At 39.8% G+C, this 27,897-nt stretch overlaps 1 protein-coding gene across 1 annotated transcript; it reads right to left on the bottom strand.

The window, feature by feature from the left end:
• Positions 1 to 776: 776 nt before the first annotated feature.
• LOC129762082 (branched-chain-amino-acid aminotransferase, cytosolic) lies at positions 777 to 26,822 on the bottom strand. The gene is made up of 7 exons (XM_055760068.1): positions 26,358 to 26,822; positions 13,400 to 13,609; positions 12,895 to 13,104; positions 7,158 to 7,388; positions 6,790 to 7,093; positions 6,568 to 6,722; positions 777 to 2,020 (listed from the first exon to the last, which is right to left on the bottom strand). Exons 1-7 carry the CDS (start codon positions 26,373 to 26,375, stop codon positions 1,832 to 1,834), a joined length of 1,317 nt encoding a protein of 438 aa, XP_055616043.1. The 5' UTR covers positions 26,376 to 26,822; the 3' UTR covers positions 777 to 1,831.
• Positions 26,823 to 27,897: the final 1,075 nt, after the last annotated feature.

The raw sequence follows: 27,897 nt of genomic DNA, 5'->3' as shown, positions 1-27,897 counted from the left end.
TAGTGGTACACCATAATACATGTACTTTGAGGATTTTCTCGAATTTTCATTTCCAAGCCTATTGAGTATGGCGTGAAAAAAATAAAAACTACGTTTTTGACTACAGCTCGTATAGGAATTCAAAGAAATTACTTAATTTTTCTAGTTGGATACCTTATACAACATTTTCTATAGCGCTGGTCATAAGATTTGGACTTTTCACGAACACATGAATACAATACAATTATAGATTTTAGGATAACAACAAAATATTACAAAATGAACAAAATAGATTCCATTTAAGTTATTGGATATTTTCACGCCACGCAGTTCTCGAAATTTTATGAAAAAAAATCACATACGAACATATTTAAATAGAAATCAACCAATTTTAAGTCTCAAAATTCTAAAAAAAATATCAAAATTTCATAAATATATTATTTTTTTGTATCGCACAACACTGTTAAAATTCTGAAAAAAAATCACACATACCTAGAAAAGACGTAGAAACGCAAATCAATACGAATTAGAGTAGTAGTGAGCCTCTAAGTCTTCCAAAAAAAAATATCAATAACTCCTCATAGGGGTTCAAAAAAATAGTCAGAAAAGTTTCTTATTTAGTACTCTATACAATATTATCCATAGAGCGGGTGATTTGGTTCGAGGGCACTTTTTACTTCCATACTCGGCCAGGCCTTTTGTCAAGTCTTCCGAAAAAAAAACGGACTGTGATATATTCGGCAAATACAGCTTGGTTAACTAATAAAAAAAATCTATTTATTCATAATTACGTAAGTTTTTAATACAAAAAATAAGCGATTCTTACCTACAGCAAATAAAAAGAGGATCATGCTGGTCATCTTAAAGTGAATACACCCGGAGTATCGACTGAGTATCGTCAGTAGTGTACTCCACTAGAATAAATTTACAAATAACTGGAAATGCACTTTTTTCGATTTGTACGACAAACTACTTCCATTTTCAGTGGTTTCGAAAAAATTTACAGCGGTTTCTCAAATAAATATACTCAAAACTTGGAACAGTGACAATGAAATGGTTTGAAACGATATCATAGCTTGCTGTGCTCACTAACTTGAAATATTTCAACGAATTCAACTGAGTCTATTTAGCGCTTCGTCCATGGCTGCCAACAATGCATTTTGGCGTTGAATTGGATTCCAATCTCAATATCACATATCCATGCGTTGGAGTATATCCCTATCACTAAAACAATACAATTATCCTAGTAAATGCTCCGTGGAATTTCGATCTGGGTTTCAACTTATAAATAAAAGATCTATATGAACAATAGCGAAATAATCAAAAAATAATAATAATAATAATAATATAAAAAGTCACTGATACATCACAATTGGTTTTAAAACTTCAGCAGTTATACTTGCTGCCGGCACTCGCCAACCAACTTCCCCGCAGCGAAAACCGTCTGAGTTTATGTTTCCTTCCTCTCACCCGCCATCCGAAACAGAAGAGCAATCTTTTGGCACATTTGAAGATTTTTTGTTTTCCGAATCTCGCAAGAAGAAACAAAACAAAACGAACGGAAACTCCTTCACGCCTTAACGATACTATATTTACACATGCGGTCTCCTCAGCCCGAGCGAGGACAGAACGGGGACTCTATTGGACGGATCGTCGAACCCGCCTCCGTGGCGCCCTCCCAAGCGCTGAAGTGTCTTTTTTCCTCTCCTAAACAAGCTAAGCTTACTCAAACACACTCACTTTCCCGCTACTCCGTCACGATACTTTCGATAGTGATCAATAATTATCCTACATAGTACTTATAGTAGTAACATTAGCTTCAACAGCTATATTCTAGCTAGTCGGAATGCTGTCAATCTATCACCGTGGCCCAGGGATGATCGATTTTGCCGTAGTGGATACCGGTTAGGGTGTCATACAACCGCTGGTAAAGTGGGTTGTCTTGGGCATCGGTGGGCACGTAGATTTCTTCGCCGTCATACGCGATGCACTCGATCGGGCTGACCACGGCGGCCGTTCCCGCGCCGAACATCTCTAGCAACTGAAAAAAATAGAATAGTTATAGTTAGTTATGTTTGGACTTGTCTCATTCCAATGTTAAAGCCAAAACAGACAAAAGATGCTTCTATCAATTGAAGGAACCTTGAATTAATGAATTAAAGATGGTCACATTAATGTAACTGATTTTTCAAAAATGTTCTCCAAATTTCTGAGACTGTTTGATCCTTCCGAGCCGGTCGATTTTCACAAGCTTGTTCTGAGGCTCTATTCATCTTCATCGTCAAAATGCTTCATTTCGGATGCTATCAACTATTCAATTGAAAGCTTCAAGATGGGTTCGAAAATAGCCGCCATGTTTATGAAGCGACGGCGGAAAGTCGTATTCGGGCGATATTGACGAACAAAATAAATTCAAATGCCATAAGGATACTAACAATTTCATCAAACATTTCCTAACCTTGCACATCAATAAAGCAACGACAACGGGTCTGTTTTAAGAACAAAAACCGTCTGAGGAAAAGCCAATAGGTATCCCAAAATATCTCACGGCAGTGACAGGTAGAATGCATGACAAAGCTCATCACATATCAAAATCTCACCCTATCTTGTTACGAATGGAGGGCATAACAGTCACGCTTACCATTGCACCCCTGGCGCCGGAAATTGATTACCTATGCTGGTCTACTGCACAACCTTTAACAACAGCGTTTTGATTAGTTTCAGTATGTGGGTTCGAATGGAACAACGAAACCAATGAAAATAGAGCGAAAAAAGCGTGCGTCCACGAGAAGAGATACTTTTCTTGGGAGTAAAAATAGAGCAGCAATATATTGAGACAGCATGGAGAAGCACGCAACGTGAAATACAGTAGATTCAATATTGAGCGACGATTTGTCAACTAGAGTGGCTTTGCAAAGCCATTGTGAACACTGTTTCGGTTGTCCGGAGGACGAACAATGCATAAAACCTCTTCGACACCATTTGGACACCAAAAGAGCACATTTGCCGCCAAATCAAAGAAATGGAATGGAAGAAACCATCTTTCTTAGACTGTAAAATAAAGCTTTGCTAGTATCCTGTTTTGACGCACAAAATTATTTCAGGACATATGCAAAAATAACGGTGATAAATCGCTCGTGTCAAAGGAAGCAATCCTCGCGAGGAGAAAGTGCCGATTGATTAGTGGTTTTAATTGAACTAACGCAAGTGATAATCTCAAAACGAACTATTCACGTCATCCTAAACCTCTAAGCCACCACTGAGATTGCTCAAGGTAAGGCAGTAGCTTTGTGCAACATTTTTTTCAAACCCCTACCTACACGTTATTAAACCGAAATAGAGTGCACGACTATATTTTTCTGTACGATGCTACACGATAAAAAGGCTTTAAAGAGTCTCTCACACGGTATCTACTTGAAACAATACATATTGGTCCATCCGGTTCTATGTCCATATACCATCGAATACTTTGGATTCTCAAGCCTCTCCGCCAGAATAACGATAAGATTCTACCGAATATGAGTAACCTGTTCCAAGTGTTTTGCACAATTTACGAAAAGTTATAAGTTTTCTCGGTTGCACGCCGTGATCTTGTTCATAAACTGTATTCCGACCACGAACAATTCTGCTGGCGCTGAATACGACCTTTACGACTTAGGACCTACTGTACAAACAAATACAAATTTTGTTCGATAATGAAGGAACAAAACGGATAGTTTTTGTTAACAACAAGAGAGTTAACCTGCAAATTCATTCCAACTCCCAACAATGGGAAGCTGTTGTAAAGAAGACGAAAAAGTCACAGGAGGGTTGTGTCCGAGACACGACCGCATAGTTGACGTAGGATTCCGTTAAGCTATCTGTTGATTTTGGATATGTTTGAAGAATTACATCGTCCAACTCTTTGATAATGATTTGGTCGCTCTGAAAAGGGCCGTTTTGGCTAGTTGTTGGGTATTAATTGTTCACTCCACCAGTGTTTACCAAGTGATGATGACAGAAGGATGGTAAACAGTCGTTGAATAGTGCGAATCAGATAAAAGATACCGAAGTGGAACGAGATATGATTAAAATCGCCCTCTGTGATCCTAGACGAGATGCCTCCTGTGTTATGTATGGATGAAATAAAGAAAAAAAAACTCACCAATGTAATATAAGATAATTACCAATACCGAACACAATTATCAATTTTTCTCATCAGTAAAAACATGTTACTTTAATATAGAGAAAACATATCTGAAATGGAAAAGGTAATTTTCTTTTATAATTTTTTACTTTCTAAGTGTTTATTCACCCAATGCGAATTTCAATTGGACTAACAACAGCTAATACTATATGTAGAGTATCTGGAAAATCACTTTTTCTAATGTTTCTTCACTTTTCCAATTTTTCTCGCCGTAAAAACTTTTCGTGAGTGAAAATGAACACAATAAAACAGACAGCTTAAACCAAACGACCCGTTCTCGAGCGCTTGGTATTTATTTATGAAAATTGAAATAAATCGTTTCATATATGAATTTTTAACATTTCATTTTTAACACAACTGCTACCATATATAATTTTTCGCTTATACTTGTGCTAAATTTTTCACAATATACGATCGATCATTTGTATGAAATTTTACGAGGCAACCAACATTGAAGTTCCAAATTCGAATTTAATTTGCCAGAATGGATCGTATCACTCACCTTACTTGCAATATAAAAATGCCTCCGACTTTTATGTATTTGCAATGCCAATTTCCCCCAGGCAGCTCAGTTTTGATGTCTCTGTTAGGGACCCGCCGCATGTGTCGTCAATTTCGACCAATCAGGGTATTTCCGTTAGGATATGGGTTGAGATTTTTGAATTGTTTGATAGTTAGTTTAATGACATATATTATATTCTTTATATATAAAAAATTGTTATGGAGTGCCGAAATCGATTGACGCAAAAATATCATCAATCCATCATGAAATTACTGAGCAATAAGCGTTTGAAATTGGACAATTTTCACGATGTGCTCGATTTTCAATTTTCGATTTGTACCCCAATATGTTCCCGAAAGACGTAATCCTACGTCAAAACACATCAAGAAAATTCTCAACAACACTTAGTTCTTAGTTTGACTTAGTTCAAGACAACGTTCAACTTCTGCGTTTCTTCTTCTCCTGTCCGTATAGAAATTAGCTTAATTGATTCGATAAACCACTGTGTGGACTTTGCAACGGTGCGTTGAATGTTGAAAACTTTGGAGCCCTTAAAACTGAAACGACATTCAGACACGAAACATTCCGAGCGAACAATCTAAACTGATCAGGTTCCATAGGCTGGAATGATGTGAACGAACGAACGATAGTTTGACATTTTGACTTTTCAGCCTCTAGGCAGCAATTCGGAAGTGTAGAAATGGTCATGGAACCATGGTCGAAGCCTGTTTAAGACAGTGCTGAATCAATCGAATTTTTGAAGTGATTTGATATAGAGGCAATCTTACTAGATATCAACTATGGATTGCATTCCTAATTTATAGTATTACATTTATTTGGGATTTAGAGAAACGAATGTTTTCTCAATATTTGCAATATGGTCATTTCGTTAGCTAAAAGTGAATTCTTTTCGTTTGTGATGGAGGAATTCTATTCAAATACGCGATATATGTTTCATAAAAACAAAAATGAACTATAGATTATTTTACCACTCAAAAATAGAGGAAAAATGGATTGCGGCTAAACGAATGTTTACCACCGTAGTACAGATGTAATATGAGGTAGCACTAGTCATGGAAACCATCGTAGAAGCTCTCATCAAGCCTAACATGCGGAAGTTGATAATTGTTTCAAATGATACCAATTTATCTACAAAAAGAACCGATGTGCGAAGCTTATATTTCATTTGACATATTTATATGTGCAGCGGTTGATGAAATATTTCATGACGACACGACTGGAACTAAACTTCCATACAAGTTTATACACAAGTTCATATGGCGGATATCGGTAGAGCAATATTCGGTTCATTTATTTAAAACTAGCTGACCCGGCGAACTTTGTCCCGCTCAAAATGATTGTTTTGAAATGAATTCTTTAGAACAAACTTCTAAACGTTTTCTCATCATAACATTGTTCTATGGGCAGATAAAACAAATACAACAAAATGAAGACAGCTCAAAAGGGACCTTTCCTTCTTCGGATTTTGCGATTAGGAACACATTTGGCCTTCCTTTTTTATTTATATAGATAGGAATGCGTTATTCCGCCTGAAAATCCATTTCCACCTTCAAACAAAGATCCATTTCGTTAGCGCAAACATCGAATGGATTAACGACGCTTATCATGGCGTAATTTTCAAACATATGGGTATTCTATTCACCGAATTTTCTGAACTTCCTTCAGAGTTTTCCGAAAATTTTTTGATTTTGCTATCTGCTATATTGATATATGGACCAACACAAATACAACAAAACGAAGACGGCTCAAAAAGGACCATTCTTCTTCGGGTTTTGCACTTATCAACACATTTAGCCTTACATTTTTTTATTTATATAGATTATTTAAATCATAAATTTCACCATGAAAATAAGTGTAAAGTGAAAAACAAAACACTTACCCGTCCTTTCTTAGCCAGATCCCTGATCATAGGCATTGTAAACTTCTGCTCTTTGACCTGGAACTCTCCCCATTCGCGACACAGTTGTATAATACTATCACGGGTTATCCCGGGCAGGATAAGTCCATCGAGCGGTGGCGTGAACAGTTCCTTCTCTGAAACCGACAAAAAACAATCGTCAGTCTCTCCTTTCGCTTGCTTCCCCAGCATTTGAACACTCACCCCCGTTGTCATTAATATGCAGCATGAAGATGTTCATCACACCGACCTCCGTCAGTTGATGGTCATCTCCATACAGCCACAGCACCTGGTGGCAATCGTGCTTCAGGGCCTCCTTCTGGACGTGAATCGTGGGACCGTAGTTAGAGCCAACCTTCCGATCGCCCACACCGCCCGGCCAAGCCCGAGTGTACTTCGGGTTGGCGTACAGCTTCAACCCTCCGCCACCGGCTTTGAAGTAGGCTCCCACCGGCGAGAGGATTGTATACAACAGGGCTGAATCCGAGGACGATACTCCCAGCTGGGGCTGTAAGTGCAAAAAAAAGGTTTAAGGCATCGATACAAACAAAAACCGGACTGGCCGAACTCACATCAATTCCAATAATGGTCGGTCGAATGTACAAACTAGCAGATTCATGGTGGGGCACCCACTCGGAATCGATCATCACCAGGCGACATATCGCCCGGATGAGCTCATCTCCGTTGAATGTGGGCAAACTGGACCGATAGGCGGTGATGTTCATCCGAGCCATGTTCATCTCCGGTCGGAAGAGTCGTATCCGTCCGTCCACCCCGCGGTATGCTTTCATTCCCTCGAAGAGCTGCGATGCGAAAACAAAGAAAGAGAAAACAAAAACAGTGAGCAAGCGATCTTCCGGACAGCAACAGCACTTGTAAGACTCGAGAACTGTCCGTCCGATGACGTGATCCACCCCTTGCGATCCAACTTGAACGTGTTTCGCGAAGCTCTCATGATAAGCACACTCTCATCAGCATCAGCTGTTTTTCAATCGCGAGTCAGATTGACCCCTAACACCATCCCGCGAGAGAGTGAGCGTCACAATTCACAATTGGTAATACGGTCGATGTTGAGCCGCAGGTGCTAATCAGCACAATCAGATGGGCAAATAGGGAGAACACAACCCCATAATACCCCGGCGTTAGGTTTGTTGTTTGTCAATATGTTTACCGTCGATCGGTGGGGCACGCGATCGGCCGGGTTCTGCTTATGAACCGTGTAAACAAGCTGTTAGCTGATAAGTGTGCTTATTTGATTTGATCCGATTAACAACATCAAACAATCAACCCCCCAGCAAACATGAAATCGTATAATTTTGCACGTGCCAAGTCTTACAAGAAATCAGAACAAATCATAATCGCATATAATATCAATCAAAGTATGTATCGTGTATATTTGAAATCGCATAAAATGTAAAAACTCGATTTTATATATCGGTATAATAAACATCAGTTTTATGATGTACATTGTCATAAAATATATTTAATCCGCATCATATGCGTATATTACGCTGATGCAGTTTGTGTGTCGTATAAGCGTATAATTTAAATCGATTCAGTACTGCAGTAAATCGTGTTGCATGCTGAATAAAATCATGAAACAGTAAATCATATCAGCTCCTAATAAAGAACATATTACATCATATTGAAATGTCAATGAAATTCTTTAACATTGACAAGTTTCATTTCATAACAGCAATGTCTGAACACATACGAAAGAATAAAATAATTAAATTTAAAAAAAAAGTGGCTCTCATATGGCTCGGAAACCAGGAATGACTGATCCTACTGCATAGAATGTATTAGGTTATATCATATCGAATCATATGCATGAGTTTTAACCGCTGTTGAATTAAATTTCAGATAGCCGCGCGAGATAGCTGGTGGATGATAATCCAGACGACAGGAGTTCGAACCCACATCGGATCAGTTTTCACCAAACATCAATCTGTGCCATTTTAAACATTTATATTCCACTCCCAACACAAGTAAATTTAATAATTATAATTTCTACAAATATAAATACTCATATAATAAATGGCGATTCGTGAGGCTATAATAAAAATTTTACGAAAATATTTTGCTCCATTTGTTTTTTTTTTCTATGTCTGTAATAAATATATGAGTATGGCAAAAGTCATATTAGGTGCGTTGACAATTCATGAATATATTCATATTAGATCGCAATTCAATTTCAACATAATCGCTATTATAGTCGGTCAAAGTTGCATATTCATCCAAACTAATTCGGTAAGCATTTGCCATGTATGTATATGGCCTCCGCTTTTGCATGCATATGCCAGATAGGCGCATTATATGCCAACCAAAATTTAGGGCATATGATGTTATATATACGCTTGTTATGCGATTTAATGTTTGCTGGGCCCCTGGGTATAACCCAGCAAACATTAAATCGTAAAACTTGTCATATTCTAAGTCGTAGCTAAAGTGGGATCGAATCGCAATCGTACATAATGTCGATCAAAGCATACATTGTGTGCCTCAAGAATCGTGTAAAATGTATAATCGTAGCACCACGGAACCTTTCTTGACCATTTCTATATAAATTTCTAGACATTTCCACTAGAATATTTTACGATTTTACGATTGCATCTTTTTCTTATTATGCGTCGTGCACAAATTAGGTAACGCTAAAAATCCGGATTTTTGACCAACCTACACCCCCCACCCATCCCTTGCGTAACGCAATTTACTATCTCTAATACACAGTAATTAACGAACCTCGATTTATTCTAAGGTCAATGTAATGGGGGCGAAGTCCCCAATTAACAAGAATAAGGAATCGAGGCGGTCCCAAACCGCCGGGGTGACGCGATCCGAGTCGGCCGTACATAAAGAAAGTATTGTTATGAAAGGCAAAAATAATCGAATTAAATAAAATAAATAAACTACATTTTTCATCAATAAATGCTAACGTTTGAAATCATAAAAGCGGTAGATTCTGAAATTTCAGTATTATTGACTTGCAAAATTAAATTATAATTCATTTTCACGCTAAATGTTAGGTTTTATTATTCTGAACACTAGAATTATATTATTTGAACTTTTTTCTTTTTTTAAACCTAAACTAAAAAATATTAATGTAGAACATACAAAAAATTGCTGTGGATATTTCCTATTAATTCGTGTATTTCGAATCAAAATTCATCGTTAAGTTAAAGAGGTATTATCGTTCAAAAACTGAACACTATTTCACATCGAAATATTGAAATGAGCCCCCATATTGATAGGTTAGACGTAGTCCTACGTCAAAATACGAATTACCCAAATTACAACATCTATTCCTATTCTAGCTTAATAAACAAAGCCCGAGTCACGAAAACGTTAGCTTCTTTTGTAGTAGAAACGTTTGATAGCATGCAGCAAAGCTGCAAAAAAAAATTCAAGCAAAATGCACTTGGAAAATAGATTCGATTGAGTCCGCATGACCCAGATATATACAAATGGCAGTTTGTGAGATTATAAAAATAATGATAACCTGATGAACATTTTTCGCCATTTGTTTCTTTGTTTACCTTTAGGAAATCGTATATACGTAGGGCAATAGTCGTACTAGATGCGTGTATAAGTCGTGTATTCATCCAAATTAATTCACATGAAGTTGTAATGGATGTACCCAACAAACATTAAAGCGTATAAATAGTCATAATTGATTTTCATACATCTAAGACACATTTGGGTAATATATGATGCATATAACTAGCATGTACACGCAAAAGTGGAGGCGATATACGTAAATGGCATATTTTATACGCATACTAGCTGACCCGGCAAACGTTGTTCTGCCATAAAAATTATTTCTAGTGAATATGTTGGTTGTTAAATCCAAAAAAAACTAATGTATTGTAAGTGTGTTTGAATGTTTGAACGATCTACACATACGTGAAACGTTCGTGACTGTTGTGTTCATACTTGTGTTTGACATACCGAGGAATAGAGCGCCAAGTCGATGACCACCGACAAAAATTTAGAAAAAAACACAGGAAAAATTCCTAGTATTCCATTCCCGATGTATTTCATTAACGCATCTGACATGTTTGTTCTCTTGAACGTTAAAAGTAAAGCAAAAGAAGAAATATATTTTTTTTCGTAAAGAAGACAAATTGAATAAAGAAAATCAATTTAAATTTCGTTGCTGCAAATGTGTTGTTCTTCATCGAACCACAGAACTTAACATTAATATGACCATTGAATGTTTCGCTCAGCTGAGGTGAGTATGGCACTGCCGAACGATTTCCCATGTCTACGTTATTAATTTTTATGAATGATTGTCCGTCATTATCAGTATTACTTCGTTGATATATTGGACATCCACCTAGGCTTACGGTCGTGTCGTTGGTGAAATCTTTAAGAAAATGCATTGTACATTTTCTATCTGCCATGCAAGGCTATAAAAGTTTTAGATAACCGCAAGGCCATGAACCATGTTTGTGGGAACTATATCGAACAATCACCCACATTTCGTCATTAGTAGACCTGAAAGCAATTTTAAGTTGTTAAAATTTGAATGAAAATTTTTATTCGATGTTTTTTGGATATTTAGAAGACATAGTCCTGACCCTAACTTAACTGTTTAAATCTAAATTTCCTTACATTTCAGTCTAAAATTTTTCCAGAATATAAAATAATTATCAGAGACAATTTTCGCTCAAGATTTTTCCCTACTTGCAGAGAATGTGTTATTCTGCTACACAGAACACACCATAGAGCAATATTTCATAACAAATTTTTGTTTCAAAGCGTGTTTATTTCACTCGAAAATTCATAACAATTCACGCTTCACAGAAATGGAACACGAAGCTCAATGACGACTATATCGCATTGCGTTTCAAGGTTGAATGACATTTGCACAACCCGTCGAAGTCGATGACAGAATGCGCATTTTGTCGACTATCCAAATTAAAAATGTGCATATGAAGTAATTCTCGGTTTTGTCATCCGAATACATCCAGCAAGGTGTGGAACCGAATACATGTAACGTTGTAATGAAGCTCATTCTACATCTCGTTCATTTTTTTTTTTGTTTGAACACACGTGCTGTAATATCATGACAATGCACGCGTTTCGACCTGGCAATAGCCAAGGCTGCGTTGGCGTTGCTCATGATAGCGTCTTGCAAGTGAGTGAATTTTTCCTCACACCGCTTCTGATTGTCTAGAATCGCAGTCGTTTGCTCTCTACCTCCCTATCGTTCGCAAGTCATTCTACGTTGAGATGGTGAACGTTAGGAACATTAGGAACAATAGTACCATTGAAGAAGAAGATGGAGAGCGTCGTTTGAGCGGTGGGTATCAACGATGAACTCCATACTATTGTTTCTTCTTCGAATCACAATTTCCTCGCGTCGCTGTGCAGTCGCCTAACATGACTTCGGCAATGCCTTCAACAACATACGCATTGAATGTATACACTTCATCTCCAGTCGGTGTTTTATGTGTGGTGAAATTTCGATGAAGCGAACTTAGCGCCATCTGTCATTTAACAACGTAAATAAATTCGTTCTCTTTGAAAGACGAACGACGGTCTATTATTTGGATTTTATTTATACCAAAATACTGAAATCGTGATTAAGAATAGGAGATGGGGGGGGGGGGGTGAACCTTTGAGTTTATATGTACTTTTATGCCAAATTTAAGAAAAAATAGAAATGAGAATTGTTTAGAATTTTTTTTCTGCATAGGGCTACCCTAATTGATATTAAACATATAGTAATCGGTACCCTAGCGGTATCATACATAGTTTACGTCCTATTCTCATGCCTACCAAGTTTTTCGTGCATAATTTCATGAAAATCGGTCGAGGCGTTTCGGAGAAGTTCGATCACGAACATCGTGACACGAGTTTTATATATATGTATATATAGAGAAGAGAAGAGATAAAGCCGTATATAACAACACTGATGTGCGATTTGACCCGACAATGCTATATAAAATGAATAGAATGTGCGTATATAATACTGAATATCGCGATACTAGGATGATCGTCATACCGATATACGACTTAATCCATAAATTATATAGAAAATCGGGTTTTTTCATTTTATACGACTTCGAATACACATGATGTATCCTCCAATTGATATTTCATACGATTATAATTTGTTTATATGCGACCTAGTATGTGCAAAAGATATACAATTCAATGTTTGCTGGGTATTTCGCCACCACTTTTGCATATATATGCTACTTAGGCGTACCATACACCACCCAAAATACGGGATATATGATGCTGCATATATGCTAGTCATACGAGTTAATGTTTGCTGGGTGTGAACAAACAGGAGCTTACCTCAACCGCATAGTGGAACACTTTGGCTGCCGGGTGCAAATTCAGGTGCTCCATCGGTGTGATCTCCGGCTTCTGCCAGCCCCCGAGCCGCCGATGGTAGGCGATTTTGAGCATGTGATCGGTGAAGTATTTACCGAAGGAGATATCGTCCGCATCCGGTTTGGGGTTCAACTGATGGGGTGCCGCTAGACGGACCGATAAGTCGGAATACTGCAAGAGAAAAAGGATTAAAGACGGGATCATTTAAACCTCCTCAACTGCGTTGGTACCAGTTCCGGTGCCGACGATTGTCGCACTTAAAATCGATCACCGTCACTGAAAGTTCAGGGTCAAAGTGCCACTTTGATTCTTTATTTTGCTGCTGCTGTTGCATTTCGCAACCGTCCGGGGCACTTTGGATTGGGAATAATTAGCGGGTGCATTTGCATTCGCTAAATAGCACATTCTGCGCAAAAGAAAATCACCGACGTAACGCTTTCTCTGTCCCCACCGTCCGTGTACGTACCTTGAACTGTTCTCCCACGTCGGGCGCGTGTTCCAACTTCATCGGAAAGGGTGACGGCGAGGGTTGAATAATTTCCCTGTGCAGGTCATCCTCTTCCGAACGGAGTGCTCGCTGCACCAACTGAGAACCACCGCTGCAGAGACGCACCTGGCTCTGGAGGAACTGCTGGATCAGCTTGTGCTGGTGCCGGAAGATGTGGCGGGCAAAGTGCTGCAAAGGCGGGAAAATTATTAACACACATGATTGGCTTTCATACAACGTTTCAAAGGGCTGATATCAAATTGACAGCATTTTGCTTCAAGTGGAAAACAGACAACATTGGACACCGCAATCTCTCCGAATCAGTTAAAACGGTTAAAACGTGTTTAATGGCGCGCCCTAATCCTGTGTTCTTGTTTCGAGGCAAGTTTTTTTTCCCAACACAAATCCCAGCCCCCCAACAGTGATAAACCATCGGCTTAAGCTTAAGCTACACCGCAAACGCCGTATCTTGCATTTTGCGCACAAGCTCTCTCTGAACTTGCAATTAATCAAAAGGTCGACAATTATCACCATGCGAGAATTGAATATAGCTACATTTAAATATTTTAATCTAACGGGGCGCAACAAAACGAACACCATGTCATGAAATTTGATGATTGGCGCAAAACGCTGGCGCTCGTTTGACAGCGAAAGGCCCAGATAGCTTGCCTTGTGTTTGCACCATTCGGGAGTTTGTCCTGTCCACGCCGGCGCTCACACACTCTTCGGGTGCGCGCCTGTCTGTGACCCACAGATGATGCGAGATAACGTTGACATTGGCCCAATGAGCGCAAGAGATACACCCTTGGCCCTTGATTACAGACAATATCAGAGAAAAGTGCAACCCTTTCGGTCGATCAAGTGGTACAGTTTTGTTCTCTATTTATCAAGTTGAATGCTTGCAGTCTTCTCGAGTATGCAAATAAGAGTAGCCGCCCCCCGTCCGTCCGAGAAGTGGGGTGTTACCCCCCAATGCAAACAAAATAAGATCTAAGCCTGTGTTTCTACTGATTGCAAGTACAACGATTGTCCCCGACAAGGTGGCAGAGAGGCGGGGTGCACTATGTCACCAGTACGGGTTTTATACCGGGAAGTGGATCGCTTCCTGATGTTCTTGAAATAGTAGCACGATTTCACGATTGGAAATGACAGATTTGTGGTAACCCTCCAGCGAGTCTGTTTTCGATCGAGTGAGAATTCTATATTATTTATCCATCGATGATGTTCAGCGAAGTTTTTCATTGTGAGTTTTATACATATATTTTGAGTACCTTTAGTAAGTTCGGATGTGGTACCGTATCAAATGCTTGAATTGCATTGGTAGTGACTTGATATTTACAGCATCGCGTGTTTTTTTTGACGTAGGACTACGTCTAACCGGAAGATATAGGGGGTGAAATGGAAATCTAGGCACTGAACAAGTAGGAAAAAATGCAAGATTTGGAACGCTTATAACTCGAGCATTTCTCAATAGATCGCAAAGGTTTTTGCATCAATTGATAGGAAATATATCTACGCATCTATCATAACAAATAACATTTCATTTTTCTTGAGATAAATAATTGAATAATTGTGAAATATCAAGCATTGTCAAAATGCACTATGTGCCCATTTTTGATTGGTCCATTTTGTGCTCCTCAAATCGTACCGACCAAAACGGGCAACCAGAGCAGCAGCGAAGTAGAATGAAGCACGATTGGAAAGGAAAAAGAAAAAATATGAACGAAACATTGGTCGCCGTCTCACACATGCGAAATTCTCGAGCCAGCCAGTCAGCTTAAAAATCCTTGCTCCGCTGCCGTAACGATCATTCTTTGTGTGGACACCGACTGGACAACATCGTTGCTGGACGAGCTGGACGGCGAGGGATCGAGTGCCTTTCTCAAGGCAAGAGGGCGGAGGTGGTAGCGCTGGAGTAAAGTAGAGTAGAGTTTTCAAAGGGCCTTTCTCAAGGCTAGAGACGAATGAACTGCAAAAGTTTAAAGTCTCTATAATACAATACCTTCCTTCCGTAACGATCATTCTCATTCAAACCGTACACCACATCAGTTCGCATCACAACACATCAACAAACCAACCCAAGCAGCCATGTCTGGACATGGCAAAGGAGGAAAAGTGAAGGGAAAGGCAAAATCCCGCTCGAACCGTGTTGGTCTGGAGTTTCCCGCAAGGGTAGCTAGGCCGAGCCGGCGTTATATAGTTTCGGCCGCTGAAGTGATCAGAGTTAGCTGGCAAAGCTGCTCGCGACGATAAGAAACCCCGCATTCGGAACAGAACACATTCGGTTCGGTGGACATTAAGACAACAGGCAGTTGCAGCGAGTGGCGAGTGGCAAACGCAATCGCAAAACGGCATCAGGTAGCAGAAGAAAAAAGTTTGTTCTTTATACAAACTGCTTTGGTGGCAAATCCAGAACAAGGCGGCATCGAGGGCGTTCGAAATGGTTTTTTTTTTCAAAACCACGAGTACTAAGTTTTCTAAATTGGAACCATTCCATAAAACAAGGCGCTTTTCAGGGCCATTAAACCTTCCAAAAAAGAGTTTAGGAAATACAGTTCAATGCTTTCTAAAACATTATCCAAAATAATAATAAAACACAAATTGATGTTTTCATAATTTGTTTGCCAGGATCTGATGAGTATGTGAATTTGGCAGTTGTTCTGAGCTTATTGATAGTTGGGGACTTTCCTGATTATTCAATTTTCACCAATTCTTAAATTGTTCCCAGATTGAAAGTACATTAATTTACAATTAGTTCGACATTTAGCTAATTGGACGGACATGTAATGTGACTTATTTAGTTGGACATTTTTGTAAACATAGAGATCCAAATTATGACCCAAATTGAAAGTCGACACTGTACCACTGTCATCGCAAATGTTCAATTACAGGTTAAAATCGCCTCCAATGCGACGCTGAGTGGCGCTTCGGCACGTCGCATTGAATGTAATTTACTGTTCAACATGTCACAAAGCTGGATGGGAAGAAATTTTCCAACTGTGAAAGCTGTAGCGAGTGGCAAATGCAATCGCTAAACAGAAAGGTTTAGCCGAACAAGATGGGGATATCGAGAGATAACAAAACAATAAACTCTTTAGATTGAAGATCATTTTGTGATCCTGAAAAGGACCCTTTTTAGCCTGCATGTGAATCCAACGAGCGAACAAATCGTAATGAATGTATTTTTTTGCCATCGCTCCCTTTTAACGCTCATTCGTTCGTCTCGTTGGACTCGCCCCTCTGGCTGAGTCTGCCGATTTGTCTCTATCCTGTGAGTGTGTACCGCTAGAGTATAAAACACGCGGACCCCAAAAAAATATCTTATTTTCTTTCAAACCGTAAACCCGTGTGGTTGTACGGCATCGGCATCGTGGACGTAACAAAGGAGGACAAGTTAAGAGAAAGGCAAAGTCTCACTCGAACCGTACAGGTCTCCAGTTCCCTGTTGGTCGCATTCACTGATTGCTCCGCAAGGGTAACTAGGCCGAACGGATTGGTGCCGGAGCACCGGTATACCTAACAGCGATTATAGAGTTTCGGCCGTCGGAGTGCTCGAGTTGGCTTGCAAAGCTTCTCACGACAATCAGAAAACCCGCATCAAGAACAGAGCAGCTTCGGTTCGGCGCTCATCAAGGCAACAATTAGTTTCAGTGAGTGGCAAAGTGTTTCTCCGGCACGTCGCATTAAATGTAATTTACTGAACAACATGTCACAAGCTGGATGGGAAGAAATTTTCCAACTGTGAAAGCTGTGGCGAGTGGCAAACGCAATAGCTAAACAGGAAGGTTTAACCGAACAAAATGGGAATATCGAGTGATAACAAAAACACAACATCAAAGGTTCTTTTCAGAACCATCAACATATTCATAAAGAGTAAACAGTAAACTAATCCATTTTTCAGGTAGATAGGTAGGTATTCACGTAGGAGAAGAAAATAAAACAATATATTTAAAATATATATTTAACAAAAGCTGTCCCCTTTTTATAGTCCTACGTCACTCCGGTTATGTCCCCGACATTACCCACTCGTCTTTTTTTTTAGCATTCCAGTTTTTCTTCAACGAGTTCGTCATCCAGTGCATTTCGGCCTACTTTCCATTCTTTGTGTGGACACCGACTGGACAACATCGTTGCTGGACGAGCTGGACGGCGAGGGATCGAGTGCCTTTCTCATGGCAGGAGGGCGGGGGTGGTAGCGCTGGAGTAGAATAGAGTAGAGTTTTCAAAGGGCCTTTCTCAAGGCTAGAGACGAATGAACTGCAAAAGTTTAAAGTCTCTATAATACAATACCTTCCTTCCTTCCTTGTTTCTTCTTCTTTTTTGATAACCCGTAATTTCATAGTGGAACTTCACCGTCTCATAATAGTATTACTTGCGACATTTTTATAGCACTTATGCCGAATATATAGATTTCTATGCCGAAATACACACCTTGAACGTATTCTGAGTGGCAAGCCTCCGGCATAATAATGTGTGATGCTAACCGCTCGGTCACGGGAGCACCAGTTTCCGAGTTCAATTCGGGACCCATAATTGACTATCGAAGCGCTAGAACGTGACCAAAGAAACAGCGGGAAACAATAGTAATCAATTCCGGTTTTATTTTCTGTCAGATGCGGATTTTTCTGTTTTTGACGTAGAACTACGTATTTCAGGAAGGGTGCCAAATCAGAAAACAGGTCACGTTTTTATGAAATAAACTTAACGTTAATAACTATTTTCACAGTGAACGATTTCTCATGATTTACATACCAATCAAATCGGAAATCCTCTAAGATTTGTTTGATATGCTATTCATTACAATTCGGTAATCTTTAAACGGTGTAAATTCATGAAAATTGGAAGACCTTCCTTTTTTCCCACACATTTGTTCGGCCGATTTGTGTGCTAACCCTACCCGTATTTCGAATGCTTATAACTAACATCATAACATTTCAGATCGGAAAGATGTTTGTATCAATTGATAGGAAATATTTATACGCGTCTATCACAATTGATAAAATGTTATTTTTCATGAGATGAACAATTGAATAACTGTAAAATGTCAAGCGTTATCTAAACGCCCTAACTGTCAAGTTTTGATTGGCCCCATTTACGGTTTCCCCAACACAGACTTCAAAATCGATGTACTTGTGGAAATCCGCTTTGCCAATATACACGCAAGTCGGGGGTATTTTCGTTTCCACCCAGCTGTATTACCCTAACACGGACTTCAAAACCAATGAGCCTGGGGGAACCCCCTTTGTCAAAACATGCAAGTCGAGGGTATTGTTTTCCCACTGAGCTGTGTTTCTCTAACACGGACTTCAAAATTATTGTACCTGGGGGAATCCGCTTTGCAAATACATGCAAGTCGGGGGTATTTTTTGGTGTTGAGTACTTTTGTACTCGCTTGTCGTTGTGCAGACCGGAATGTTTCCCTAAAACGTACCTTTAGCCCTTTCAATACGGCAGTGTGCTCCGCCGGAGTGCTACCGCTGTACGGAGCAATGCACCGAAATGTATGCACATCGCGCTGGTGTGATCGATGTGCTGTATCACTTTCATGTCGTCTGAAGACGACGCTCTCACACAAAGCTCATCGCGCGGATGTCGTCTATAGACGCTCGTAGCGAAAGGGTTAAACTGAGAAGTCCGGGAAAATCGTCATTACAGATACTAAAGGGGCATGAACTTTCGCTGTTCGAGAACTACGTAAACATGAGTTGTGCAATAATTTCAGAAGGAAATGTAAAATACAATGATCGCTTGACGTTTCTTCCGTTTACATATTTTGGTAGTCCTACGCATCATATCAAACGTCAAAGGACGTTCATCAAATTTATTTGTAACGAAGAACATAATCTATTTCAAAAACTTCGATGCAGTCTAAAATAATATTCGAAGTGGTAAACAAATGGATTGCATATCATGATTGCGTAGTTCTTCGTCGAAAATATGCGGTCGTGTCCTAGATACAACCCCTTACATTTTTGTATTTTAATATCATCAAAACTCGCCCAACCTCTAATGTTGCTCCTCTGAGGCGCATTGATAAACGTGATAAACGTTTCTCGGAGGTTGAAATCATGGAATACCACTTAGCTACATTACATTACATTACATTGGAGGATATTTCCAAGACTTGCCAACGCCGGGTAAGAGCTGACAGAAAAACTCGCGATCGCTATGTCTTCGCGAAGTCTTTCAGGTACCTTCGATGCTTTGACAACTGCTCTCGATGGGTCTTTATCATAGGCTCAATCATAGGCTTCTTCATTGACAATCTTTTAAAGGGTCCTTTTTCAAGGTTATAAGGCGGACGAACATGAAAATTGAAGGTCTCTATAATACAAAATGAAGAAGAAGACTGTCCTCGAGGGTCGCACCAAAGCCGATCTTACGTTAGAGCTTCTAAATCGAAAACTTTTGGATGAAAGTGTCAGATGAAAGAACACAGAAACGGCCTCAGTGCTGAAGGTCAAGAAGAAAAACAATATGATCAAGTGTTGGATTGTTGATTCCGATACTACACCCAAACTAGCATTGGCAGAAAACATTTCATCTTCGGCAGAAATAATGCCTTTTCGTGTGCTGAAGAGCCAGATGAGCAAATAATGAGTTGTTTCAAATGCTTTAAAATGTTTGTATGTATGGAAGCAGACACCTCTTTCTTTTTTCTTTTTTCATCTCTTCTGGGACTGTACCAAAAAAAAGTCCATGCGGTGGCAACGGAAATTGAACCAAGGCCAGGCTGTTTTACACGACCACGCTATCGACATAGCTATTGGGACTGTTGCATAAATGCGTGATAATATTACACCTCATTATAAAATTAAGTTGAAAAATGTTTTCTAAGAGTGGAAAGAATAGCATAAACGAGAATCTATATCCTTCTCGTTCTGGCCCGTGTATTTGGCAAACTATACGAAAAGTTTTTATACGTGCTTATTTCCTGTTTCGCTCGCTCATATTGAACTTATATTGCTCTAGCATAAATATTATACAAATAATATACGAGAATTGGGAATAAGCGCAATTTTTGTTAGTTTTAGACTAAAAATAATTTTTGGATGTACAAAGTACATCGTCGCGTACTTTTTGTTGAATTACTTCGTATTAAAATACAATAAGTGATTTTGGCGGACGAAAAGTTAGCCTCTGCACCCAAACTAGCTTTGGCAGAAAATATTTCATCTTTGGCAGAAATGATACCATTTCGTATGCTGGAGAGTCAAATGCGCAAATAATGAGTTGTATTAACAGCTTGAAAATGTTTGTATTCATGCGAGCAGACATCTTTTTCTGCTTCCTTTTCTCATTTCATTTGGGATTGTGCCAAAAAAAAAAGGCTATACGACGTCAATGGGGATCGAACCAAGGCCGGCTGGAAGGCAAAGATATTTCATTCGACCACGCTATCCATATAGCTGACAGCGCTGTTATATTCAAGCGTGATATCATTGCATACACCTCATCATAAAATGAAGTTGGAAAGTGTTTCTAAGAGGATAAAGAAGAACATAAATGAGAATATATCTTTCTCTGTCTGGGCCGTGTATTTGGCAAACCATACGAAAAGCTTTCATATGCTTTCATTTAAATGTGTCTCCTGTTTCGCTCGCTCATATTGGCTCTAGAATATATATTATACAAATGATATGCATGTATTGGGGAGTACAACCGTTTCTGTTATTTTACAGCTCATTTAATGTGATAAATCGAGATGCCATAACTTGTGCTAAAAATTAACTTTGGGTGTACTTTGGATACTTCGGGAAAAAAAACGGGATCATACCCCGGTACTGGTAGGAAACAATCGGAATAATACCAAGGCCCTGAATGGCGGAAATGTGTGGAGTCATCTCCTTCGATGGGAGAGGGACTTCACTTTTTTGTTATTCCTTCCTGCGTCTGCGTCTACACCAATGCTTCACACGATTATTGAAAAAAATAGCCAACCAACATCGGTCTCGAAAATTATCTCCACCTACCATGTGTGGTTGTTCCGCCACGTATTCCAGTCAAACATTTTCATACCTCACATAAAGACTGATGAGTCGTTACTCCGCAATGCTTCCACCACACATGGTCAACGCTCTTCAGGAGTTTGTTCGGCCACGTATTCCAAACATGCACTATCGTACCTCATACGCAGGCTGACGAGATTTTGATTCGCCTTGCATTCCACCACACATGGTCAACACTCTGCAGAGACGTTGGAAAGATTTTTTGGTAAAACAACCAGCTATTCAACAATCATCCTTCCAAGACACATATAGGTATGAAAAATATACATAGGAAAAAAATATTGGCACCCTCCATCGGAACATGGTCCTCGACCGACACTGGTACCGATTCCGGTGAGTAAAAATTTTCCGTTTGAACAAGATGTTGCGGCTATAATGATGGGCTAAAAAAAAAGCGAGTAGACGTTGGCGTTTTAAACTATAACACGCTGCGTGTATCAATTCCAGTAGAGTACTGGAACGTGAAAGTTACCCAGCAAACATGAAATCATAAAAAAATTATAGGAGGTTGTGTCCAAGATACGACCGCATTGTTGACGTAGAACTACGCTGTTATGTTATATAAGTCGCTTGTTTATACCTTCGGATATTATTCTATAAAGCTGTGAAATTTTCGAAACAACTGCTTAGTAGTAAAATCTTTGAAATGGTTTTTCATTGTAGAATCAGTTGACGATAATTGATTGATGATTCATTCTTGCCCTCGCAAAACAATACACTAGCTGATCGTATGTCGCAATTTATTTAATGTCAATGCATTGAAAATTTACCTCGAACGCTATTCCGGTGGCCTTTTTCGCAATTGACATAGACTCGGCTACAGTCGATTATATACATGTTACACCAGCACCCTTATTCCACATCTCATAACTACATCAATATATCTTTGGCACCGAATGGAAACAACAACAGTGACAACACTTGCAAGTATCAAATATCATGCTACAAGTTATTTAGTATTGCCTCAAAGCAATTGCACCTCTAGGCATCGTTCGTACAACGTAAACCAAGCGCCAAACAAGCGTTCACCATAGCATGCATACAGAACCATACATTGGTGGCATGAAGCTACTAGGCATACAAATACTTCTCATCATTTTGCGCTATTCTCAAAACAAACGCTTTTGTTAATATTACTGACCTCAAAAAAATTTATAGGAAGTTGTGTCCAAGATACGACCGCATTGTTGACGTAGAACTACACTGTTATTTTATATAAGTCGCTTGTTTCTACCTTCGGATATTATTCTATAATGCTGTGAAATTTTAGAAACTTGCAAGTATCAAATATCATGCAACATGTTATTTAGTATTGCCTCAAAGGAATCGCACCTCTAGGCATCATTCGTACAACGTAAACCAAGCGCCAAACAAGCGAAATAAACTCTTTTTGTTAATATCAACAAACTCGAAAACAGTAGCAATGCTTCATTATGATCAATGTTAGCGCAAATGCAATCCTAGTTGAAGGCAGTTTTGCGACTGGCTCGCGAACCTAAAAAACTTATAACATTCCAGTAAGACATTCAAGATGCTTGGCATTCCCCAAATATTTTTTTGGAGCATAACCTTAACGCCTGCTTCGCCATAACGTCAGTTTAATGCATTGATGCATTCTCAAAGGCACCAAAGAAGCCGTTTACATTTTCGACCGACGCGCTGAAATCGCCTACTTCGCTGTTGTTCGATGCGGTGTCACACTCGCGAAGGCTCGGTTCAGTGCGAGCGCTTTTCACTGCACCAACATCGCGTGCATCATTAGATGACGCTTGCCTCGAAATTTCATTGCCCCTGGCAATGCGTTCGTTTTTTGCAGGGCTCGAGCCAGCCTTCCTCTTCTTCTTGCCCGTCACACACTACGCGAAGCGTTCAATGTACGAGGCGGGAAGCAAAACACACGATACGAATAACGAACAGAAAAAGCAAACGACGATATCCAAACTGGATTACCACTGGTGGGGTCCAATCTTAGATCGAAGCGCAGCGAAAGCAAAGTGAACTGGATTGCTTAACAGTCCGATGCCGAATGAAAGTTTGCCTCAGCGAGATCCACTGTTTATACTCAAGGAAAATATTCCCTTTCATTCTTCTACTTTTCCTTTGTTCACCGCGACTTCAAATACTACGATTTCCCCTTCATTGGTCGTCGATAAGTTGCTCGTTATTGACAGCTCTGTTCGGGAAAGCACAAATGGACAGAACAAATGTATGGAAAAATGAAAACGCCTAAAGTTTTCACGAATTTCAACCATTTACAAACCAGGGGATTCCAATGTATAGCATATTAAACAAATCTTAGGGAATTTCCGATTCTTTTAGTATGTAAATTGCTAAAATCCGTTCGCGGCAAAAATTGTTATTAACGTTAACTTTATTTCATAAAAACGTGACCTGTTTTCTGATTTGGCACCCTTAATGAAAGACGTAGTTCTACGTCAAAAACGTCAAATTTAAAGACGATATATAGGGTTTTCCAACTTTAAATTCCGAAAGTAAATTGAAATAAAACACACTTACAATTCGAATTTCGATGAAACTTTTATTTCAAATTAAAGTTTGGTTTATGCCATTATGTGTGAAATACAACATCATTCAAACGTCCACCTAGGGCTTCCTCGCACACCTTGATCCGGAACAGGTATTTTTCGATGACTTTTCGGCACATATGGGGCGGTATCTCGGTCATAACTTCACGAATGTTGTCTTTCAAATGTTCAAGTGTTTACGGAGAGTTGGCATAGAAACGGTCTTTCGCATAACCCCACAAAAAAAAGTCTAGCGGGTTCAAATCGCATGATCTGGACGGCCAATTGGCATCACCAAGACGCGAAATTATGCGTCCCTGAAATTTCGTTCGCAATATGGCAATGTTCGGTCGTGTTGTGTGGCACGTGTATCCGTATCCATATCTCCAGTTTGTGGCAATAAAAAATCGGTTAACATGCGGCCATAGCGCTCACCATTCACAGTTACCGTCTCGCCGTCCTCATTTTCAAAGAAATACGGCCCGATGACTCCACCAGACCATAATGCGCACCAAACAGTGACTTTTGGCGGATGCAATGGCCTCTCAACAATCACGTGTGGATTTTCTGAGCCCCATATACGGAAATTTAGGGTGTTCACATAACCACCGAGCTCGAAATGTGCCTCATCGCTGGAGAAAATTTGATGCGAAAATTCAGCATTTTGCTGCTGTTGTTCGTTCACCCAATCGACGTATGCCCGACGCATTCCATGGTCACCACGCTCTAATTTTTGTACCAGTTGGACTTTATATGGATGTAGGTGCAAGTCCAAATGCAAAATTCGCCACAATGATGTGTTTGACAAGCCCAATTGCTGAGCACGCCGTGGAATCGAAACATTCGGGCCATCCTCCACACTGGCAGCAACAGCCGCAATATTTTGGGCCGAACGCACATTACGATGACGCACAGGTTTCACAATATCCGCTACGGATCCAGTTTGTTCAAATTTACGCACTACATTAGCGATTGTGTGCTCTGTAGGCCGTCCATGACGACCAAAATCCGTCCGTAATGTGCGAAAAACATTTGCCGGTTTTTCATCATTTTTATAGTGTAATTTAACAAAATTAACACGTTGTGCGATGCTAAAACGATCCATATTGTAAAATGGCAGACATTCAACTAACGATATGACGCTTTGGTTGACAGCTATGTCAAACGGTTGTCAGCGCAGGGCTGTATACTTTCGGAAACCCGAAATGGAAAACCCTGTACATTCTAGACACATCTGGGTAATATACGATGCGTATAACTGGAATATACATGCTAAAATGGAGACGATATACGAATATATCCTATTACGATGCTCGTTAAACTGATATGCGACTTAATCCATCAATGATATCGAAAATCGTGTTTTTGCATTCTATGCGATTTTAGATACAGATGAGGCATACTTTGATTGCATTTTATACGAATTTATATGCGTTCAAAGAGTTACACAATTTCATGTTTGCTGAGTTGGTTAGCCTTATATGGGTCATATCGTTCGGATAACAGATACTGAAGGTTTGTCTTCTGTGGGTTATTCTCCTCCCTTTGAAGTACGGAATGGAGTGTGAAGAAAGTGGATCCAGAACCTTGGCGAAAGCGGGGCGGAGCAACGTCTCGTCAGCCTGCGTATGAGGTACAATAATGTATGTTTGAAACATGTGGCGGAGGACATCAAAACACACATACGGAAGTACTGGGAAGAAATCTAGTCATCTTAATGTTAACCAAAGTTTTTGTTGTTATTAAGAAAAAATGGGAGGCTAAAAATTTTTAATATCTGAAAGTTCCAGGAAATGTTTTAACATGATCTAATTTACAAAATAATGATAACCATCCTGGGGATGCTGTCAGTCGTTTTTTGTTATGATATTAATGAGGGATACAGCCTTCAGCTATAAATCCAATTGTATAATTAGCACCAATTATCAAGCATCTGCGGTGCAGAGCAGAAGATCGACCATATAAACGCGAGTGAACGAATATTTCCGAAAAGAATATTCTGGAAAAGAACATCACCCCCAATCTCACTTCTTCCCCAATACACACTCGTTAAATTTTATCAAGTATCCAAAAACGTGTTTTTGTTGTGTCGTCATCGATCTAACCGCCTCTCTCACGAGTTCTCGGCAATCCCGGCGCAAAAACGTAAAACATTCCTTCATGCGCCTTTTAGCTTGAGCCGGCGAAAACACGTGTCGTGGCGTATCGACGAAGAATAGAGTGGTTTTGATGGGTCAACAGTGGGTCAATAAACCTCACACAGAGACTGAATTTGATTAATGCTGTTTCGCTTCGAGCTTCGAGTATCCATCGAACTGTTCCATGCAACAACTGATATCGGCCCTCAATTCGCAAACCTATACGCAAAGGTAAAGTAAAATCACAATGAACAATCTTGCTCACCTTGCTTCGTAGGACCATTTGTGCTACTTTTTGCTCCTTGCGCTGCCGACAAAATCACAAACAACGCCAATCAATCGTACGACGACAGGCTAATTTTTCAACTTTTCCACTGAGTTGAGTGTCTCTCGTTTTGTTACTTGATCACTTGCTCTGTTATCACTTGCTCTTCTCCGCTGTTTTCCACTCTATTTTACTGTGAAACTCGTATATTCCGGTTTATCTCGAAAACTCTTGAAATCTCTTTCACTCTCACTTCTTGGCACTTATGCTCACACTCTTAGCACTTTTTCTTTCTTGTTTTACTTAACAGAATTGTCGCTGAATTGCTTACCAACACTTTTTGTTTTTTGCTCGATGTATGTTTCTTTCTAACTCACCAAACACTTCGACTTTCCTGGTTCTTTTCTTTTCTTCTTCCCAAACGATGTGAACGCTACAAGACACAAATTAACACTGAGTCGCTGGCGGTGATCGCACTCGGAATTATAATATGCGCCAACTAGGCTGAACTTGCGCTTGAGGAGGAGCGCAGAAGCAGTAGGTGGCACGCGGGGAAGCCCAGGACAGGTAGAAGAGCTGAAGGAGGAGGAGGAGAACGAGGACTATGACGACGACCGGGTTTTATATACAAGCGGCAAACTGATTGGTGTTTGTATGCCGCGTCACAATCCTCGTCCGACCGCGCCACAACCGCTGCCGCAGTCCACACGCGCCACGCGTCTCAAAACAAAAAATCGACTGATAAAGTGCGCCTCAAGCTCAATCAGGCGTGCGTCAATGCGTTTTGTTTTTCGTTGCCCCGATTGTTATTCGCAAATGTAACCTTCTGCGCACATTTGCCACACCGACGGAGACGGCGACCGGCGGATCGTTTACTCGGGTTCTTGGTTCAAAGAAAAAAAAGATTTCCCCCGAATGCACCGAGAATCGGCTTCGCGTGAGTTCTTATCAATCGCAGAGTTCGGGTTTTTTTATGGGTTGATTGTCACACTCGTCAGCGACATTTCAGCAGCGGTCGGACCCACAGAACCAGTTCAGAACGGATCGCATCAAGAACTGGGGAGAGTGATGGCCTCGACAGCGAACCGGAATATGAATTGAGGAACTTTATGCTGTGTTTTGTTGCAAAACTGTCACTTCATTTCGAAAATAGGTCGCAGACGGAAATTAATAATCGATTGATACACCAGTTGGATTCGATTGTCAAGTTTAATTTGCAACGCAAATCATATGGGAAATTGTATCGACACTGCAATCGACTCAAAAGTGAGGTTGTATGGTTAGATGAAGATAAGAGGAGAGGAATCAGACACCTAAGACGAGTTTGCATGAAACATAAGCCTGAACATTTGGAGAGCCATTTGGAGAGTGCATACCAAAGAGTAGTTCTGGAAAATTCCGCTCAAAGATGGTACCTTCTAAGGCCCTCTTTTAGCTAACGAGTCCACTTTCTCGTTACCTGAAATGGAGCATTGGGCTGGGACCCAGGCTAATGAAATCCTGTAAGATTTTTCGACTGGACTCCCAAAAATTATTTACA

This window comes from Toxorhynchites rutilus, chromosome 1 (genome assembly GCF_029784135.1).
Source record: "Toxorhynchites rutilus septentrionalis strain SRP chromosome 1, ASM2978413v1, whole genome shotgun sequence".
Lineage (NCBI taxonomy): Eukaryota > Metazoa > Arthropoda > Insecta > Diptera > Culicidae > Toxorhynchites > Toxorhynchites rutilus.
This window is presented reverse-complemented; position numbering and strand designations above follow the sequence as displayed.

What these genes read in the sequence shown, in the direction of transcription:
- LOC129762082 (XM_055760068.1), bottom strand. An exon ending in TGTTCCACTATGCGGTTGAG is followed by an intron (nt 7,389 to 12,894) that starts GTAAGCTCCTGT and finishes TTCGCATCGCAG; the next exon opens with CTCTTCGAGGGAATGAAAGC. An exon ending in GCATATTAATGACAACGGGG is followed by an intron (nt 6,723 to 6,789) that starts GTGAGTGTTCAA and finishes TGTCGGTTTCAG; the next exon opens with AGAAGGAACTGTTCACGCCA.